Source organism: Podarcis melisellensis (genome assembly GCF_964234715.1).
Source record: "Podarcis melisellensis genome assembly, chromosome: 10".
In the NCBI taxonomy this organism is placed as follows: Eukaryota; Metazoa; Chordata; class Lepidosauria; order Squamata; family Lacertidae; genus Podarcis; species Podarcis melisellensis.
In genome coordinates, this window is record NC_138542.1 from 75851421 (window position 1) to 75872952 (window position 21532).

Below are 21532 nucleotides of genomic sequence, written 5' to 3' on the forward strand. Positions count from 1 at the left end.
TCTCTCTCACCAACCGGACCAAGAGAAAGGCAAGAAAGATCAATAGAGAGGAGGGCAGAGAATTCAGTTGCCAGGAGATTTCCACCCCCTTCCCACCAGTGCACTGGGTTTCTTTTTCCTATACTCACGCGTCTTCTACGGCGATCCCGGGATCGTTGAGTAAGCCGGCTGGATTCCCTTTGCTCCCCGGCTGAACCCCTGGGACGTTCGATTACCGCCCGGAGGATGGCCAGAAGTCCAAAGGATCTTCCCAGGCAAAATGGCCCGGAGCCGGCCGAAGATTTCGGGGGGCCCGGTCAGCAACACGGGAGTACCGCTCGTCCCTGTTCGGGCACCAAATGTTACGGTAAATTCCGGGTGCGGAGTTGTCCTGCCACCCAGCTCGTCGGACTGAGTCCGCGGGTCCTAGCGGAAGAAGTGAGTTCAGCCGGAGACGGAGCAAGATGTGGAGATCCGAGTTTATTGGCCAACAGGTTCAAAGTGGGATTGAACCCCTAGAATGGGGTGACATAGACTTTTAAAAGTTCCCTCCAAGTCCCAGAATACAGTGCAGAAAACGTCATGAATACATTATGGAAAGGTTGGGTTACACGGGAAAACGTCATGAATATATTACAAACAGGTGGGGTTACATGGATCAGCATTCCAGGAAGGGAGGGGGAGATATGCAGAGTAAGGGATATGTATAGATAAACATGGATAAACGTTTCCTGAGTACAGGTGATGGCGAGACAATGGAGTAGATATGCATCGTCTGCCACCTGGCATTGCCCGGAGGAAGGGTTTGGCAGAGCGATCCGACCGGATTAGGGTCTTCCTGAGTACGTGACCTGTCGCTCAGGAGATTATGGAAGTGGGGCAGCAACATGGAGTCCAGAGGGAACAGAGTAAAACGACGTTTAAATGGAGAAAATCGAAGCTTTGGTTGATTTTATATCATTTTCCGAAGCTCTCAGCCCCTTGCCGGTCAAGTGTATATTGTATATTGGAAGCGGAAACAAATGGATACATTGTAACAGTTTTACAAGGTCGCTGGTTTCGGTTCCATTGTTCTCGCAGCGGGGAGCCGTCAACAACTTGTCAGGAGGTTAAATGAGGCGTGCAAGAGCTCCCTGAGCTAGCTCCTGCAGGGGAATGCATGCTTTTGATTGGCTGAGACGCGGCCGTTGTAGTCAATGGAGGATGCAGTTTGATACGGTCAACCCATGTTAAAATAGAGCGAAAGGAGGGTTTAGGAAAGAAGGGCTTATTTCGCCCGTTTATAGAAGGGAAGAATATCATTTTATAAGGTCAAAGGGGTATAATGTGGTGCTTGTGCAACAGTGTGGGGTTTCATGAGCTGGGCGCCGTCGAGGTCATCGCCTCGGGCCCCCTTTGTGGAAGAGGAGGAGATGAGGAAAGGTACCCCCCCTTCTCCTTCCGTATCACTACAGTACATATACAAGACAGTAAAACATCCAACATTAAAAACCTCCTGATACAGCTGTCTTCTAAATGTCAGATGGTTGCCAGTTTCCTTGCCCTTGGAAGGGAGGGCATTCCATGGGGCAGGAGGCCCTCTGCCTGGTTCCCTGGAACTTCACTTCTAACAGCAAGGGAACCAGCAGAAGACCCTCGGAGGTGGACCTCCCTGTCCGGACTGAGCGATAGGTGTGAAGATGCTCCTTCAGGTCCACAGGGCCGAGGCTGTTGAGGGCTTGAGGTTGCAGATCTTGCTCCTCTCAGTGGCATAGCGTGGGTTGTCAGCACCCGGGGCAAGGCAAGTAATTTGTGCCCCTAACCCGTGGATTTTAGCATTGCGAGTGTGAGCGCGCGCCCCCTGTACCCCCCACGCTACGCCACTGGCTCCTCCATAATGATCGATGTATAGTTAGCAGAGTAGGAAAACACACATGGTCAGGAAAAAAGTAATTCAGCTTTGAAATTTATTACTGAAGACAGAAAAGCATGACAGGATCCAAAAAATAGCAAAAATGTAACTCACAGTAAATCCCTGACTTAGCATTCCAAGACAGCACTCAAGTAAAAAACAGACAAGCAGAGTAGAGTAATATCAGAATAGGAAGTGGGAGCAGGAGCATTTCAATACTGTAATTTATATATAATTCAATGTCAGAGTAACCCTGGGACTAGATCACAAGCCTCCAGGTGGACGTGCCCCCTCTGCCCTTCTCGTTCCTCTTCCACACGGGCAGAATCTGCCTTCTGGACTGTGGGATTCACGGTTGTTCTCCTCCTCTCCATCCACCAGGGCTTGACTTCAGGTGCAGCAGAATTCCCCAGCCCCCCAAGGATATGAGACCCACCAGCTTTCCTCACCTGGTTTAGCCGGCCGGTGGAAGCTGTTGCTTGAAGCCCTGTTGCATGCTGACAGCTTCTGGAAGCCACAGGTGAGAGTTCAGTGCAGGGTGGGCACCAAGGGTGCAAAAATGACCCCAGAAGGTGCAGGACATGCCCCCCACCAAAGGAACTACTGCTCCCCAATGCCCCATGACGTCTAGATTCAGGTAGGTAGCTGTGTTGGTCTGATGCAGTTGAAATAAAAAATTAAAAAATAGTCGAGTAGGACCTTAGGGACCAACTATGATTGTTCTAGATATAAGCTTTGGTGTGCATGCAGACTTCTTCAGATACACTGAAACTGATGTCACCAGACCCTTGTATATCGTGAGAGGGTGGGCTGGGGTTTTTCTCAGAAAGGTACTCCTGCTACCATCTCCTACTACCCTTCACTATATGAAGAAGTGTGCATGCACACGAAAGCTTATACCTAGAACAAACTTAGTTGGTCCCTAAGGTGCTGTTGTTTAGTCGATTAGTCGTGTCCGCCTCTTTGTGACCCCATGGACCAGAGCATGCCAGGCACTCCTGTCTTCCACTTCCTCCCGCAGTTTGGTCAAACTCATGCTGGTAGCTTCGAGAAAACTATCCCCTGCTGTCCCCTTCTCCTTGTGCCCTCCATCTTTCCCAACAGGCCTTTCCTGGGTAGTCTTCTCTTCTCATGAGGTGGCCAAAGTCTTGGAGCCTCAGCTTCAGGATCTGTCCTTCCAGTGAGCACTCAGGGCTGATTTCCTTAAGAATGGAGAGGTTTGATCTTCTTGCAGTCCATGGGACTCTCAAGAGTATTCCTCCAGCACCAGAATTCAAAAGCATCAATTCTTCGGCGATCAGCCTTCTTTATGGTCCAGCTCTCACTTCCATACATCACTACTGGGAAAACCATAGCTTGAACTATAAGGACCTTTCTTGGCAAGGTGATGTCTCTGCTTTTTAAGATGCTGTCTAGGTTTGTCATTACTTTTCTCCCAAGACCCTAAGTTGCTACTGGACTATTTTTGTTAATTTTTTTACTTCAACTGTGTCAGACCAATATGGCTACCTACCATTAAGTACAGTTATCTCCTTGCCTTGAATATCCTGCTTTTCAGTGCCAGATTAGGATAGTCCTCTGTCAGAAGACAAGCACAGGATCAGGCAGCACATCATCATTATAAAGAACCAATGGGGTGGGTGTTTCCGCCTGGAATTCCCATTTAACATCTGCTCTCCTTCTGCTTCTCCTGCTCTCTCCATGCAATGTGAGGCATGTAGATGGAGGTCCATCTCCAAGAACAGGAGCTTCCCTGAGCACCCATTCAGCTGACCCCAAGCACCAAGCCTTGTCACTAGTTCTCTGACTGACCCAGACCACAGTCCCTGGAAGAGATGTAGGCCTGGGTCTCCCAAAATAATCCATATGGACCTCCTGAGGTCAGTGGGAATGTGCAGGTGATTCATGAAGAACTAGAAGTGGAAACGGGGGCAAACACTTGATTTGAAAGGATTTCCCACAGGACAACAGTATTCCAAGGTCATGCTGTGTTATTAAAGACGAGCTGGGATTATGAAAGGTTGTTGATGCATTACTACCATTTGACATCATACCATTTTCATTTCCTAAAAATTGGGAATATCGGTAGGACATGGGAGAATGTAGGAGATGTTGAAATAAGAGAAGGTGCTAATGGAGGTTGATGTGTCCTTTTTTTCCTGTGTTCTCTTTCTTGAAACCCAAACAGGATTTCCTTTCTGCCCACTCTGAAAAAGGGGATGGAGAAGACAGAATTGCAGGGGACAGAGCACCTTTCGTTTCATTAGGAATAGCCATTAAAATGTGTGAAATGTGGAATATGCTTCACTGAATGAGCACACATAGTTCACATCAAAAAACACAAAAAGGAAAGAACCCATTTAAAGGTATGGAGTGCGGAAAGAGCTTCTCTTTCAATGCAAAACTTAGAACACACCAGAGGACTCACAAAGAGAGAAAATGTTTTAAGTGCAGGGAGTGTGGGAAGAATTTCAGTCAGAGTGGAAACCTTAAATTGCACAAATGGACTCACACAGGGGAGAAACCATATAAGTGTATTGAGTGTGGAAAGAGCTTTAGTTACAGTGGAAACCTTAGGGAACATCAACGGACTCACACAGGAGAGAAACCATATGAATGTATGGAGTGTGGAAAGAGCTTTAGTCATAATGGAAAACTTAGGACACATCAACGGACTCACACAGGGGAGAAACCATTTAAATGCATGGAGTGTGGAAAGGACTTCAGTCAGGGTGGAGACCTTAGACGACATCAACGGACTCACACAGGGGAGAAACCATTTAAATGCATGGAGTGTGGAAAGAGTTTTAGCGATCGTGGAAGCCTTAGATCACATCAACGGACTCACACAGGGGAGAAACCCTATGAATGCATGGAGTGTGGAAAGAGTTTTAGCGATCGTGGAAGCCTTAGATCACATCAACGGACTCACACAGGGGAGAAACCCTATGAATGTATCGCGTGTGGAAAGAGCTTCACTCAGAGTGCAAACCTTAGATCACATCAACGGACTCACACAGGGGAGAAACCATATAAATGTATCGAGTGTGGAAAGAGCTTCAGTCACGATGCAGGCGTTAGATCACATCAACGGACTCACACAGGGGAGAAACCATTTAAATGTATGGAGTGTGGAAAGAGCTTCAGTCACGATGCAGGCCTTAGATCACATCAACGGACTCACACAGGAGAGAAACCATTTAAATGTATGGAGTGTGGAAAGAACTTCAGTCAGAGTGGACACCTTAGACAACATCAACGGACTCATCCTTTTTAATACAAGCCTTAAATCACATCAACGGACTCACACAGGGGAGAAACCATTTACATGTGTGGAGTGTGGAAAGAGCTTCAGTTATAGTGGAAACCTTAGAAGACATCAACGGACTCACACAGGGGAAAAACCATTTAAATGCATGGAGTGTGGAAAGAGCCTCCGTTGTAATACAAGCCTTAGATCACATCAAGAGACTCATACAGGGGAGAAACCCTATTTCAGTGTATGGAGTGTGGAAAGAGCTTTAGTGATAGTAGAAACCTGAGAACACATCAATGGACTCACATGGGGGGGGGGGAAACCCTATGAATGTGTGGAGCGTGGAAAGAGCTTCACTCAGAGTGCAAACCTTAGATCACATCAACGGACTCACACAGGGGAGAAACCATTTAAATGCATGGAGTGTGGAAAGGACTTCAGTCAGAGTGGAACACTTAAAAAACATCAACAGACTCACACAGGGGAGAAACCACATAAATGTATAGAGTGTGGAAAGAGTTTCCTTTGTAATACAAGCCTTAGATTACATCAACGGACTCACACAGGGGAAAAACCATTTAAATGTATCGAGTGTGGAAAGAGCTTCATTCAGAATGGAGACCTTAGAAGACATCAACGGATTCATACAGGAGAGAAACCATTTACATGTGTGGAGTGTGGAAAGAGCTTCAGTTATAGTGGAAACCTGAGAATACATCAACAGACTCACATAGGTAAGAAACTATTTAAATGTATGGAGTGCGGAAAGACCTTTGGTGATAATGGAAAGCTTAGAACACATCAACCGACTCAGACGGGAGAAACCATTTAAAGGTATGGATTGTGGAAGGAGCTTCAGTCCGAGTGGAACCCTTGATTTATGTCAACAAACTCACACAAAAGACAAACCATATAAATATCAGGAATGTAGATAGAGGTTCACTCTTAGTGGAAGTTCAAAATCAACAGACTTATGGACAGGAAGAACTTTAAGAGTTGAAACCCTTCAAACCATCAACAAACTCAGAGGGGAGAAGCAGTTTAAATGAAAAGATTGCAAAAAGTGCTTTATTTATAATAGAGTGATCAAGGAACATCCCAGGACTCTCACATGGGAGAACCCATTTAGATGTATGGAGTGTGGTACGTCTTCCTCTCAGAGTCCACTCTGAGCAATGAACTCAGCAGGAAATTATTCCTAAAAGCATGAGGTATATGTGAAGTTCTGGTGTTTATATGTAAAACTGTATAATAATGAAATAAGGCAACATCTCACAATGGTGAGTATAATTTTAGATGAAAGCACCTTTGGTTTTTGCACCAAACTCTGTCACCCCCCCATGATCTCCAAGCATTGCTTCTTCACCAGAACTTCATCGCTGCCTCCTGCCCTGCGCGTTCTGAAGAAAACTTGAAATACTGAAATTGAATGGGAGATTTCCCCCCCAGCCTAATTTCAAGAGGGGGAAAGAGGGGCTGCAGGTACCAGGGAAGTCTCCTGGGGGGCTCATCTGCATTCATGAACCCCATGGGGCAACCCCAGAGCTCCTGCTCATTCTGGGGTTTGAGGAAGATAGTATTTTTCCATAGTCCCAGAATTTTTGATTCCGTCATGTACTCAGGAGTTTTCCCACCAGAGGACCACAGTGCTGTAGCTGCTGCTGTTGTCATGGACTGGCTGGTGAGGGGGGGGGAGGCACCAGTTGGGGGACCACAAGGGAAGAAGGCTCAGAGCCTGGGGACTGGTGGGGGGGATGAGCCGAAAGAGGGAGAAAGGGGAGCAGACCGGAAGGGGAGATGTTGCAAGCTGAGGAGGAAACAGGGTTTGGTGAGCAGGAAGAGGCTGGGGCAGAGAGCAGTTCAGGCTCAGAGGGAGAAGAGGAGGGGGCAGGAAACCCAGAGGAGGCCGGCTGCTGAAGCATCCAGGGAGACTCCCCGTCCTGCTGCGACCAGCTCCCCTCTCCCCTGGTCTAGAGCACACAGGGAAATCCAGTTCAGACCCCATGAGCCTGTACATGATATTAACAGGTGTTTGGTTTTTTGTCCCAACATGCATCACTTTAATCTTATTGATAATGAACTGTATTTTCTGCCCATTCACCCCGTATGGCGAAGTCCCTTTGGAGCTCCTTGCAATCTCTCTCTGTTTGAACAACCCTGGACAATTTGCTGCCATCAGCAAACTTTGCCCCCTCCTAAGTCTAGATCATTTATGAACAAGTTGAAAAGCCACAGGTCCCAATACAGATCTTGAGGGGATTCCGCTTTCTGCTCCTCTCCATTCAGAGAACTGTCCGTTTACTCTCTTGGTGTTTCTGAAGGAGGGCTGCCTTCCTGGTGGTGGGATGGCGATGAGCAGAAAGAAGGAGAAAAGGGAGCAGAATGGGAGGGGAAGTGTTGCAAGCTGAGGAGGAAACAGGGTTTGGTGAACGGGAAGAGTCTGGGGCAGAGAGCAGTTCGGGCTCAGAGGGAGGAGAGGAGGGGGCCAGGAGACCCAGAGGAGGCCGGCTGCTGAAGCATCCAGGGAGACCCCCCCCTCCTGCTGCGACCAGCACATGCCTTTGAGTCTGGTGGTTAGAACTCTTAGAATGTAGGGATCCCATTTTTCATCCAAAGCAAAAACCCACTAGCCTTTTCCCAGGTCTTTCCTGACCTGACAGTCGTTCGTCTTCTCTACAAAGTCCTCCTCCCTCCCTTTATTTACCATGGGGTCCCAGCAAACCTTTTCTGCCTCTTACACGCAATGGAAAAGAGTCCCTTACCATTGGACGCCAGGCAGTGCCAAATCCGGCTGCTCCAGAGAGAACGGAAAGGAGCTGTAAACGCCCTTGCGCTCTGACGCGCACCAGTCACTTCCTTCTGGATCTTGATGCTGCCAGTGCAGCTGCATTTACGAGAAAAAGAGAAATTGGAAACCGAGCCCAAGTCCCTTGCTATCCAAACTGGCCATTGAACCAGCCTTGGGGCGTCTTCCTTGGGAAAAAGGAAAAGTTTCAGATCTCAGGTTCCCCGACAGGGAATGAGAGCTTTGATTGGCGTTCTCCCCTTCCAGTTAATTGCCCCTCTAATTGCAGAACCCCAATTCTCCCGTTCTTCCCTCCCCCTCCTAGCGACCTCTTGCCAGGAAGGCTGGGAGTGAAGACCGTAAGCAAAAGAGACAGCAAAGGATGAGAATCTGGGTTGCTGGGTGTTTCAGAGAATCCCGCCCACAATCTTCTCCATTCCTAGTCTCACGTCCGCATGTGCTGCTCCTGGCCATCCCAGGGTCTTTTGCTAGATTAATTTATGGCCGGCCAGGGGCTGAAAATAAACTTCCAAAAAAACTAAATTACTGACAAAAAACCTCACAATGGAAGAAGAAAAAAAGAACTTCAAGAAAAAACAGGCCTGGAAATTAAAAACATGGTTAAATACCTTAGGAATCTGCATTTCAAATAAAAGTTTAAATTTATATGAGGATGATTCTAGCAAAGTATGGAAAGTTTTTTTAAAAAAATATATATGGAAGCCTGGACCAAACTCCATCTCTCACTCTGAGGAAGAGTCTTGGTTGTGAAAATGAATATCCTCCCCAAAATGATTTTCTTATTCCAAACAATGCCCATTTTAGGAGGAATGAATTGTTTTAAGGAGTGGAAAAGGGAAATATCTAGATTTATATGGAGTGGAAAGAAACCGAGAATTAAACACCAGTTATTAACAGATAAAAAGGAGAGAGGAGGTTTTGCATTGCCAAATTTGCAATTCTACCATGCGGCGGCAGGATTGGTTTGGATAAAAGACTGAATTAAACTAAAAGATACGGACCTCTTAGACTTGGAAGGCCACAAGAATCGGTCTGGATGGCACGCTTCTTTAATGTACGAAAAAGTGAAGGTCCACAGGGGATTTTTGAGCCATGTGATAAGAAAATCGTGATATAAAATCTGGAATAAATATAAAGGACTACTTGAGCCAAAAATACCCTTGTGGACATCACCAAGAGAAGCCATATACTCATGTTAGAATATTTACAGCTAGCAAAACTGACGGGAAGAGTTAGAGGAGTATTGAACCAGAAAATACTTGGAGAAGGGAGAATATTTAAGGATTCTATAAGATCATATTGTACCAACCACACCATATTAGCAGAACTTGAGTGATACTTGTAAACACAACAAATACTGTTTGTGGAGTAGACGGGAACAATATTAAAGAATATAAAACTGTGCGGGGAAAACAACGGCAGTATAAACAGTACAATGAGAATGATTGGAAGACTCGTTTTGTCAGAAGTCTTTTTTATTTAATTAGGAAGATTTTTTTTTATGCACATAAATCTGCTTTTTCTTCTTTCTTTTTCTGTAATTTCTTCTTTCCTTTTTTCTTAATTGTTTTTTCATTAATTTTCTTTTTTGCAGTATGAGATTGCAAATCCTTTATATATGTGTGTAATTTAAATCAATAAAGATTATATTAAAAAATAAATCAATTTGAGGCCGGCCTGGTCAAGCGTTGCTTCCTCTGGTTAGCCCCACTGGAACTCCAGTTCTTTCCAGACCCTGGGGTCACTAGAGGACTGGTGGCTCCTCCTGGCAAATGACCTGCTGCGTGCTGGATCACTAGTCCTTCCTTGCCCCCCTTGAATCTGGGAACCGAAGGTCCCAACTGGGGTGCCATCTGTTGTAAACAAAAGCTGCCCTTCTTCCCTTATGGGGGACACAAGAGCCCTTTATAGAGTCCCTTGTAGGTTCTCCATCGGTAGGAGAAAACAACTGAGGCCAACAAGAGAATATTGAGAAGCAAAGCAGCTAGTAAGCCTGATCTTGATTGATCTGCTGCAACAGGGTGCTCCCCTGAGGAGGACCCCCAACCAAGGTGTGCCAGCCCTTATATAAAAAAAATTATATATTATAATTTTTTTTAATAAAAAAAAGATTCAAAAAAGGAAAGAGCAAAATGCTATTCATAGAATAAATGTGGAAGATAATAAGATTGAAGATCCGAAAGGGATAAGAAAAGGATTTGTGGACTTCTACAGACAATTATACAAGAGAAAAGAAAAGTCAGTATAAAAAAATAGAGGAATACGTAATAGAAAAAGGGGTGCAGAAAATTCCGACAAAAGAAAGAGGAAAATTAAATGAAAAGGTAGAACTAGAGGAGATTAGAAATGCAATAAAAGAATTAAAAAGTGGGAAGACAGCGGGACCCGGCGGACTAAGGGCAAGATATTACAAAGAAGTGAAGGACATCCTACTTGTCCCATTAAAAGAAGTTATGAACAACATTTTACTAAACAGAGAAATACCAGAAACATGGAAAGAAGCATACATCACTTTGATACCCAAGCAAGACTCTGATCTAAATCAGGTTAAAAATTTTAGGCCGATCTCGCTTTTGAACAATGATTATAAATTATTTGCAAACAGGTTAAAAATAGTATTGAAGGAATTAATACATAAAGATCAGGCGGGTTTCCTGCCAGGTAGACAAATGAAAGACAATATTAGAAATATAATTAATATTTTGGAATACCTGAATGCTAAGAATGACAAACAAGCGATGTTAATATTTGTGGATGCAGAGAAGGCCTTTGATAATATTTCTTGGGAATTTATGTTAAAGAATTTTGAAATGATGGAGGTGGGACATTCATTTTTAAATGGTATTAAGGCTATATATATGGATCAAAGAGCTAAATTAATAGTTAATAATGTGACGACGGAAAATATAAAGATAACTAAGGGAACAAGACAAGAATGTCCTTTATCACCTCTGTTATTTATCACGGTCCTGGAAGTTTTTTTAAGGGTAATTAGAAGTAATGATCAGATAAAAGGGGTAACGGTGGGTAGAAAAGAATCTTCGATACCTCCCTCTCTATGGAGGCGCAGATTACAGCTATAACAAAGGCGGCATTTTTTCATCTCCGCCAAGCTAAGCAGTTGGCCCCTTATCTCTCTCGTCCTGACCTAGCCACTGTGATCCATGCGACGGTCACCTCCAGACTGGATTATTGTAACTCGCTCTACGTGGGGCTGCCCTTGAGACTGACCCACAAACTCCAGCGGGTGCAGAATGCCGCGGCGAGACTCCTTATGGGGTCTTCACTGCGAGATCACATTCATCTGGTACTATACCAGCTGCACTGGCTCCCGGTGGAGTACAGGATCAGGTTTAAGGTGCTGGTTTTAACCTTTAAAACCCTATACGGCCTAGGACCCTCGTACCTATGGGACCCCTTCTCCTGGTATGCCCCACAGAGAAACCTACGGTCTGCAAATAATAACATCCTCAAGGTCCCAGGCCTCAGAGAGGTTAGGCTGGCCTCAACTAGAGCCAGGGCCTTCTCGGCTGCGGCTCCAATCTGGTGGAATGCTCTGTCACAAGAGACTAGGGCCCTGCGGGACCTGACATCTTTCCGCAGGGCCTGCAAGACAGAGTTGTTCCACCAGGCCTTTGATCAGGGCGCAGCCTGACTCCCTCCTCTGGCAACCTACACAGAATTTTGCTTAATTGGTTGCCATCAATTTGATTTTAATTAATTTTTATAATGAAATATTTTTAGAATGTATGATTATTTGACTGTTTGATTATTTGATTGTTGTTAGCCGCCCTGAGCCCGGCTTCGGCTGGGGAGGGTGGGATATAAATAAAAATTATTATTATTATTATTATTATTATTATTATTATTATTATTATTATTATTATTTAAGGTTAAAGCCTTTGCGGATAACTTAGTATTAACTTTGGAAGATCCCATGAACACGGTAACAGAAGTGTTGAAAGAAATGGACCAGTTTGGTCAGTTGGCAGGATTCATTCTGAATAAGAAAAAAACTAAAGCAATGACTAAAAATGTAGATTCGGAGAATGTAAACAGATTACAGCAGCAAACTGAAATAGAAGTGGTAAAGAAAGTTAAATATTTAGGAGTTTGGTTAACCCCCAGGAGTATTGACTTGTTTCAGAATAATTATATTCCAACATGGAATAAGATCAAAAGGGATTTAGAGGTGTGGGGAAGAATAAAATTGTCATTTTGGGGAAGAATTGCAACGATAAAAATGAATGTGCTACCGAAGATGTTATTCTTGTTTCAAACAGTTCCAGCAATCAAAGGGGCAGCGATTTTTAAAAATTGGCAACGAGAAATTTCAAGGTATATCTGGCAGTGTAAGAAGCCGAGGATAAAATTTAAGACATTGACGGACGCAAAAGAAAGAGGAGGCTTCGCCCTGCCAGACTTGAAACTGTATTACGAAGCATCTTGCCTCTGTTGGTTGAAGGAATGGATGAAATTAGAAGACACGGATGTGTTAGATCTTGAAGGTTTTGATAATAGATTTGGGTGGCACGCGTATTTGTGGTATGACAAGAGACGAGTACATAAAGGTTTTGAAAATCACATTATAAGAAGGTCTTTGATTGAAGTGTGGGAAAGATATAAAAACTTGTTGGAACAAAAAACTCCATATTGGTTGTCACCCTTGGAGGCGATAAGTGTGAAGAAAGTCAATATGACAGGGGGTTGGGTGACATATGAGAAGTTAATGTGTAAAAGTGTAGGGAAATGGGAAATGAGATCATTTGAAGAAGTTAAGGACTATGTGAATGACTAGCTGCATTATTTTCAAATTAATGAGATGTTTAGAAAAGATTTAAATCAGAGGGGGTTTGCTGACAAAGAATCAAAATTTCAGACAGAAATATTGAACAATGATTATAAGAATTTAGCAAAATTGTATAAGATATTACTGGAATGGTGTACGAAGGATGAGGTAAAATCAGTTATGATCGACTGGGCCAAAGATATAGGGCATAATATTCAAATGGAGGATTGGGAAAGACTTTGGAAAGATGGTTTAAGATTCATTGCATGCACAGTTATAAAAGAAAATGTTATGAAAATGATGTACCAATGGTATGTAACACCTGTGAAGTTAGCAAAAATGTATAAGATAAGTAACAAATGTTGGAAATGTAAAGAAAAAGAAGGTACCTTTTTTCATATGTGGTGGGAATGTAAGACTGTAAAATGCTTTTGGGAAATGATTTATAATGAATTGAAGAAAATGTTGAAATATACATTTGTTAAGAAGCCAGAAGCATTTTTACTAGGCATTACAGGTAATGAGATAAATAAGAAAGAAAAGAAGTTATTTTTATATGCAGTGACAGCAGCTAGAATATTGATGGCCCAGAAATGGAAACAGGAGGAATTACCTACGATAGAAGAATGGAGAACTAAAATGATGGATTATGCAGAACTGGACAGAATGACAGGAAGGATCCAGAATCGATGAGATCAAAGATTTACAGAAGATTGAGAAAAGTTTATCCAATATTTGCAAAAACTGAGTGATAATAAAATTACGTTTCTAAGCTTTAAAGAAGCTCTGTGAGGGGAAAGGGTTAAAAGGGCAGAAATGTGTAAAAAGTAATAGGAAGGAATGGCAGACAAATTGAGGGAAGTCAAAAAAGAGAAATAAGATGTAATTAAGATGTATGGAATATATAAATTTGTTTTTGTATTTGAAAACATACATATATATATATATATATATATATGCTTTCGTAGATTTTCACGGGTACAGGAATGCAGGTTTTGGTGTCCTCGGGTGTCTTCCCGTGTAAAAGTTGGGGTGTCTAGGCGACGTTTAGACGAGGTCTCACTCGTCATCTTCAGGCTGGTGCTTTCGGCTTCTTGTTACTGGAACAGAGCAGGATCTCAGTGTTTGAGTTCCTATAAATACTGTTGAGGGGGTGTGGTGTATAGCCTCCAATGTTCTGGGCAGAGAGGAAGTTCCCAGGCTAGTGTGCCTTTTCTTCTTTTGTTCCTTAATTACTTGAGGGATATCTTGAGTGATTTCTTGAGTGATATCCTGAGTACCACTTAGGTGGGTCATTAGGTGTGGATTAGTTGCTAAAGTCTTTGTGTCTTGACCTCTTGAACTTTGTGAAGAGTTTTTCTGAGAAGATGGCTGTACTGCACTTAGTTGTGCTCTGGCTTGGCTTCGTGTATAGGGGCGAGCTGTGGTTTTGTGGCCTGTGTCAGCCAGATCTGTGTAGGGATTGCAGGGGGGTGCAGCATCCGGAGGTGCCACCATGGTTTGGCTACTGGATGGTGTCTGTAATTTATCTGTGGAGAGGGTCTGGGTTTGGGTCTGGTGTGGTTGATTGGTGATAGCGTTCTGTGTGCCTCTGGATCTGGTGTCAGTTTTTGTGGGGAGGGCTAATTTCCAGATGTCCGGCATTCTTGTGTTCTGCGATACGTGCATTTATTCGCCTAACCAACACGTACTTCATCCACAATGGACAAAGATACAAACAGATAGAAGGAGCACCTATGGGACCACCCCTCTCACCGGTCATCGCAAACCTGTACATGGAACACTTTGAAACCAATGCTTTAGACAAGTCAGAACACAAACCCAAACTTTGGCTCAGATATGTTGACGACACCTTTGTAATTTGGCCACACGGGAAGGAAAAACTGGGTAGCTTCCTCACACATCTCAACAGCCTACACCCCAAAATACAATTCACTATGGAAATAGAAGCCAACAACCAACTTCCCTTCCTTGACGTCCTAATCTACAAAAAACCTGATGGCTCCCTAGGACACACTATCTACCGGAAAAAAACACACACCAACCGCTACTTACATGCACAATCACACCACCACCCTGCACAAATAAACTCCGTAGCCAAGACTCTCATCTCCAGAACCAAACGCCTGGCTGACAAAGACCACTTGACAACTGAGTTACAGAATCTCTCAAATGTGTTAATTGCCAATGGATACCAGCAAAACAGGGTTACGAAGCTAATCCAAAAAGAAACACCCCCCAAAAACCAAGACACAGAAGAAAACAATGGCATGGCCCTCCTTCCTTATATCAAGGGCACTACAGATAAAATTAGCAAAATCCTCCATAAACACAATATCAAAACAGCCTTTTGCACCAACCAAAAAATAGCCAATATCCTCAGAAACCCCAAGGATAAAATCCAGTTGGAAAACCAAGGGGTCTATGAAATACCCTGCAAAGTCTGCCCAGCCACGTACATTGGACAAACAAACAGACGAATAAATGCACGTATCGCAGAACACAAGAATGCCGTCAAAAAAGAAGAAAAAACTTCCTCTCTTTTCCAACACATGAAAGAAACAGGACACGAAATTAATTTTGCAGATTCCAAATTGCTCTTTAACATGGAACATCACCACAAGAGAATAATCATGGAAGCCATCGAGATAGAGAAACACCCTCACAACATGAACAAGCGTGACGACACATCCCGCTTGCCAGACATCTGGAAATTAGCCCTCCCCACAAAAACTGACACCAGATCCAGAGGCACACAGAACGCCATCACCAATCAACCACACCAGACCCAAACCCAAACCCAGACCCTCTCCACAGATAAATTACAGACACCATCCAGTAGCCAAACCATGGTGGCACCTCCGGATGCTGCACCCCCCTGCAATCCCTACACAGATCTGGCTGACACAGGCCACAAAACCACAGCTCGCCCCTATACACGAAGCCAAGCCAGAGCACAACTAAGTGCAGTACAGCCATCTTCTCAGAAAAACTCTTCACAAAGTTCAAGAGGTCAAGACACAAAGACTTTAGCAACCAATCCACACCTAATGACCCACCTAAGTGGTACTCAGGATATCACTCAAGAAATCACTCAAGATATCCCTCAAGTAATTAAGGAACAAAAGAAGAAAAGGCACACTAGCCTGGGAACTTCCTCTCTGCCCAGAACATTGGAGGCTATACACCACACCCCCTCAACAGTATTTATAGGAACTCAAACACTGAGATCCTGCTCTGTTCCAGTAACAAGAAGCCGAAAGCACCAGCCTGAAGATGACGAGTGAGACCTCGTCGAAACGTCGCCTAGACACCCCAACTTTTACACGGGAAGACACCCGAGGACACCAAAACCTGCATATATATATATATATATATATATATATATATATATATATATGCTTTCGTAGATTTTCACGGGTACAGGAATGCAGGTTTTGGTGTCCTCGGGTGTCTTCCCGTGTAAAAGTTGGGGTGTCTAGGCGACGTTTCGACGAGGTCTCACTCGTCATCTTCAGGCTGGTGCTTTCGGCTTAGAAGCCGAAAGCACCAGCCTGAAGATGACGAGTGAGACCTCGTCGAAACGTCGCCTAGACACCCCAACTTTTACACGGGAAGACACCCGAGGACACCAAAACCTGCATATATATATATATATATACACACACACATTATAAATTCCCTGCCCTGGAGCTCCAGACCACCCCTCCATACATCACAGAAGGGGTGTAACCCAAGACCACCCCCCACAAACATCATACCTGCATCATACCTATATCACAGAAAAGGCGGTTTGCAACAGAAATTTGAATGTTGTCGTTTTTCCTGTCTGCCAGGTTATCTGATAATGCCTTATCTGATTCCCTTTCCTGGTAGTCTGGCCATTCCTTTGAGATGGTGATTTCCCAATTCCTGAGACAATGGGAAGGTTCCCTCACCCGCTCCCTCCTTGCAGAGAAAACATTTGGTCAGTTGGGGAGTCTAAATGGTTTCAGGGCGGTCTTCCTGTGCTGCTCCAGACATGTGGTCCACATATCTATGTATGTGCTTGGTTGGTACATTTATGAATATTTATTATATATATAAGACCTTAAATTTTTTATTACATGATTCATCCAGTCCAGCATTTCGCATGATGAATTCTGCATATAAGTTAAATAAGCAAGGGGACAATATACAGCCTTGTCATACTCCTTTCTCAATTTTGAACCAATCAGTTGTTCCATATCCAGTTCTAACAGTAGTTTCTTGTGCCACATAGAGATTTCTCAGGAGACAGATGAGGTGATCAGGCACTCACATTTCTTTAAGAACTTGCCATCGTTTGCTGTGGTCGACACAGTAAAAGGCTTTTGCATTTTCAATGAAGCAGAAGTAGATGTTGGTTTCTGCTTTCTTCTCTGTGCAGCGAAGTGCTTGTCACGAGACAGGTGTTTACATTCCACAGAGTCTGTACTGTTGGAGGTTTTCCCACGGGAACGGGAGACTGGATATGACGTACACTGGTTTCCTGTTTTTCACTGTTCTTTGCAGTTTCAGTTTGTGATTCTCTCCGTGCTTTAGAGGAGAGATGACGCTTTCTCTGCACATGCAGAGGGAAGATGTTTTTCTGTAACTTACCAGCTTTGAACTGTAAATAAAGTAGTATAGAGCATGTTGGCACAAACTTCTCATCATTCCGCTGTGCACTGGACACTGCTTATCCCCAACATTTGGTTCCGGGCCCAGAAAAACGCAGTGTTTTGAGAATGTACTCCAGAAGTCGGGCTCCTGGCAAAGGAACAAAGGAGCAAAGAGACGAAGTGCCGGCAAAGCCTCAGAACAGCGGCAGAGAGACGGATCGGACGGTATCTGCTCTGCGCGTCAAAATGATTGATGAAGGTATGTGCTACTGCTCCGGGCAGCCTGCCAGCTTCTAATTAATGGCTTTATGGCTGGACTTTGAACTTTTATAGCCGGTTTTGCCGTGGCACAGGCAAAAGGCTAAAAGAAAACAGTTTCTTATGCTGGGGAAATCGAAAGTAACTTTTACAAATGCTGTAGGAATAAAGCAGCTGCAGATGTGACGCAGCAAGAAATTAGCGCAGCATAGAGAAAGCACTTGGGGACTTTCGCTTTTGAACTTGCTTTTGGAATGCAGTTTGAAGCAGCTGCAGATAAACAAAGCAGTTAAACAGAAGAGCGGCACATGCTCGCAAGGCAGAGGCTGTTTTGATTTTGCTTTTGGATTGAAGCAGCTGTACACAAACGCAGCATGTATAAAGCAGTCTGATTTAAAGCAGCAGAGATGATGCAGGAGGCAAATGCCAGAGTCATGATGGCTAGCTGCAGAAGGCTGGATGAGGCAAGTGGGGAATTTGATACCACTGATCAGCCAAATGCTCAACTCACAGTAGCTTGTGATACTGCCATGATTCAGAATGAAGCAGATCGGCGGGGTGCTGGCTGCATGGGAAATGGGGAGACTTCACAGACGTCATCCCATAGTGCAGTGGAACCACCAGATGGCGCCAAAGCTTTGAAGGCAGTGAAATGCTACTCGTGTGGACGTCTAGGCCATATGAAGAGGGAATGCAAATATCCCAGGGCCAAGACAGAGCAGCGCAGCGAAAGCTCATCGCGTGGAAAAGGCCAGAGCAAAGGCAAAGGTCCAGTGTCCAGGACAACGCAGCACAAGGCAATGGTCTCACGCTACGCTCCAAAGGCTCCAAAGGTTGCAGAGGTCCAGAAGACGTCTAGATCTTTCTTCGTTGTTGATTCAGCGGCGACGCATCACATGTGCAACGATAAGAGACTGTTCGTGTCTTTTACACCGCAGGAAGGTGCGATTCACCAGGCGGATGACCACACAATCCCCAGTAAAGGCTACGGAACTGTTGTTCTTCACAGTTTGGACTTATCGATACAGGATGTTCTTTATGTGCCGGATGCGAAACATAATCTGCTCAGCGTTGGACAGCTGATTGAGAAGAAGATTGACGTTTCCTTTAAGAACAATAGATGCATCATCACTAAGAAAAATGATTATCAATTGTATGCTGAATTTGTTGGTCGTTTGTTTCTTTTGTATTATGATGATGTTGTGCAGGATGACACTTGTTGCATTGCAGGTTCTAACAAAAGTTTGCATGCAGAATGTATTCACGATTTTCACAGGAAATTTGGTCATTTGCATTTTGAGGCAGTATCTAAAATGCCTGCCTTGGTTGAAGGTATGACTATTAAACCCTGCAGGTACCACATGAAGTGCAAGGCATGCGCAGCAAACAAGGTGAAAATGGCTGCGAAAGGTAAGGTGTCTAGTAGGCAAGCTACAGAACCATCCCAAATTATTCTTGCTGATTTGGTTGGACCACTAGCGCCCTCTTTGGGTGGAAATAGGTACTTCATGGTTCTCGTTGATGCATTTTCCAGGTATATTTTTGTGTATAATCTCAAGCAGAAATCAGAGGCTTTTCCTAGGTTCAAGGAATTCTGTGCTTGGTTGGGAAATGTGCATGGTAAGAAGATAAAGATTCTTTTCACTGACCGGGGGGGAGAATTCACTTCTCAGCAGTTTGAAGCTTTTCTGGCTGAGAAAGGAATTCAACACGATTTGTCTAGTCCTCGCTCGCCATGGCAGAATGGACTTGCGGAACGAGCAAATCAGACATTGCTTCAAGGGTTAAAAACCTTGCTGCATGATGCAAATCTTCCAGAGAGTTATTGGGCCGAAGCTCTCTCATGTTTCACTTACAGTTATAATCGCAGGTTATCTTCAGCGATTGGTTGTACCCCCTATGAGAAGATGTTTGGCAAGAAGCCATACATCAAACACATGAAAATTTTTGGTTCTGACATGTGGGTTCACTCACCACAACACTCCAAGTTAGACAAGCGTGGTTTGCATGGTATCTTTCTAGGTTATCAGAAAGGTTCTTACAGAATAATGATGACTGACTCTAAGGAGATTAAGCTCACAAGAAGTGTTGAGTACAATGCCAAGTGGGGGGAGAATGTGGGAATTTTCCAATGTTATCCTGATGACAGTGATGAGACTGAGGATAGTCAAAAGCAACTGCAACAACCCACACCCACTGATGAAGGTTCTGATTCTGAGTCTGAAACTGAATCAGATGATTCAGAGGATTTCAAGAGTGCGAAAGCCTCTATGCGACCCTCTGAAAGCTCTGATCAAGAATTGGAGGAACCATTGTTCACAATAGGTCGTTTTTCTCCTAAGAAGGAAGAGGAGAGTGTTGAAGACTTAAGGCTAATTCGTAGGTCACAGAGAGCCACAAAAGGCAGACCTCCAAAGAGATTTGCTGATGAATTTGCTAAGATAGCAGTAACAGCTGTTAAAAGCTCCAAGAAGGTTTTTGAACCTTCAAGTTTCCAAGAAATCCAGGATTTGGATTCAAAGGAAGCTGAGCCATGGTTAAATGCCATGAAGGCTGAGCTTGATTCCTTGGAAAGGAACAAAACATGGGACCTAGTTCCAGTAGTTCCAGGAATGAAATTGCTTGGAAGCAAATGGGTCTTCAAAGCGAAGACTGATCAAAATGGCAAGATAGTCAGACACAAAGCCAGATTGGTAGCCAGAGGATTTGCTCAGGTACCAGGTGAAGACTATCACGAGACCTACTCACCCACAGTGAGGTATGAAAGCATTAGGCTTATGCTCAAGCTAGCTGCAGAAGAAAATCTACACATTAGTCACCATGATGTGAATACAGCTTTTCTGTACGGATCTCTAGGTGAATCACTTTATATGCTTCCACCTGATGGCATACAGGTAAAACAGGGATTTGTTTGTGCTCTGAAAAAATCAATTTATGGTCTCAAACAAAGTGCACGGTGTTGGCACACAAAACTCACTGAAGTATTGTTTTCTCTAGGTTTTCAGCAAGGGAAAGCTGATCCATGTGTATTTGTCAAAGAGGAGGGGCAAAAGAAACTGTATTGTTTGTTTTATGTTGATGATCTTTTATTCTTTTGGAAAGATGTCACAATGTACAATAACGCCCTAGCTCAACTGAAAGAGCACTTTGACATGAAAGATCTTGGTGAGGTAAACAACTACCTATCTCTGGAAATAGAGAGAGATCAAGATGGTAACATTCTAGTACACCAGTCACGGAAAATTGCTGATGTGTTAAGCAAACTAAACCTGATGGATGCTAACCCTGTGGACACACCGATGATAACAGGTTATCAGGTAGATGACACTGAAGAAGCATTTTCTGACACTACACTGTACAGAAGTGTGCTAGGCAAGCTAAACTTCATTGCCAGATGTTCAAGACCAGACATTGCTGTTAGCTGTAATTTGCTAAGCAGACAAGTCAACAATCCTACTGTTAAGGATTGGAAAGCTCTGAAACGCATAGCGCGGTATTTGAAAGGCACTATGCATTACAGACTGAGATTTAGCAATCAGAAGTCTGGTGGTCTTGAGATATTTGCAGATGCAAGTTTTGGAAGTGACACTACAGACAGGAAAAGTACGTCTGGAGTTTGCTATAAGTACAATCAGGGTCTATTTGATTGGTCATGCAAGAAGCAAACAACAGTTAGCTTAAGTACTTGTGAAGCTGAACTGAATGCACTGTCTTATTCACTTAAAGATTGTGAATGGTTGTTACAATTGTGCAAAGACATGAAAATTCCTGTCAAATGTCCAATCCAGGTTTACCAGGACAACAAAGCATGTTTGGCTTTGCTGAATTCTGAAGGTTGTAAGCAAAGCACGAAGCACTTGCAATTGAAGTTGCAACATGCTAGGGAACGTATTCAGAAGGGACTCGTAACGGTGTCCTATATGCCAGGTAA

General features: G+C 43.8%; 1 protein-coding gene and 1 long non-coding RNA gene across 2 annotated transcripts in view; one reads left to right on the forward strand and one right to left on the reverse strand.

Moving 5' to 3' along the window:
• Positions 1–21532, reverse strand: part of LOC309378858 — a 230243-nt gene that overhangs the window by 65591 nt on the left and 143120 nt on the right. Inside the window, exon 2 of the long non-coding RNA XR_014172210.1 lies at positions 6094–6471. This is a non-coding gene — a long non-coding RNA (uncharacterized lncRNA). The remainder of the gene's footprint in view (positions 1–6093; positions 6472–21532) is intronic.
• LOC309378825 (uncharacterized protein) lies at positions 5474–5966 on the forward strand. The gene has a single exon (XM_081927530.1). The coding sequence runs from the start codon at positions 5545–5547 to the stop codon at positions 5956–5958; it is 414 nt and encodes a 137-aa protein (XP_081783656.1). The 5' UTR covers positions 5474–5544; the 3' UTR covers positions 5959–5966.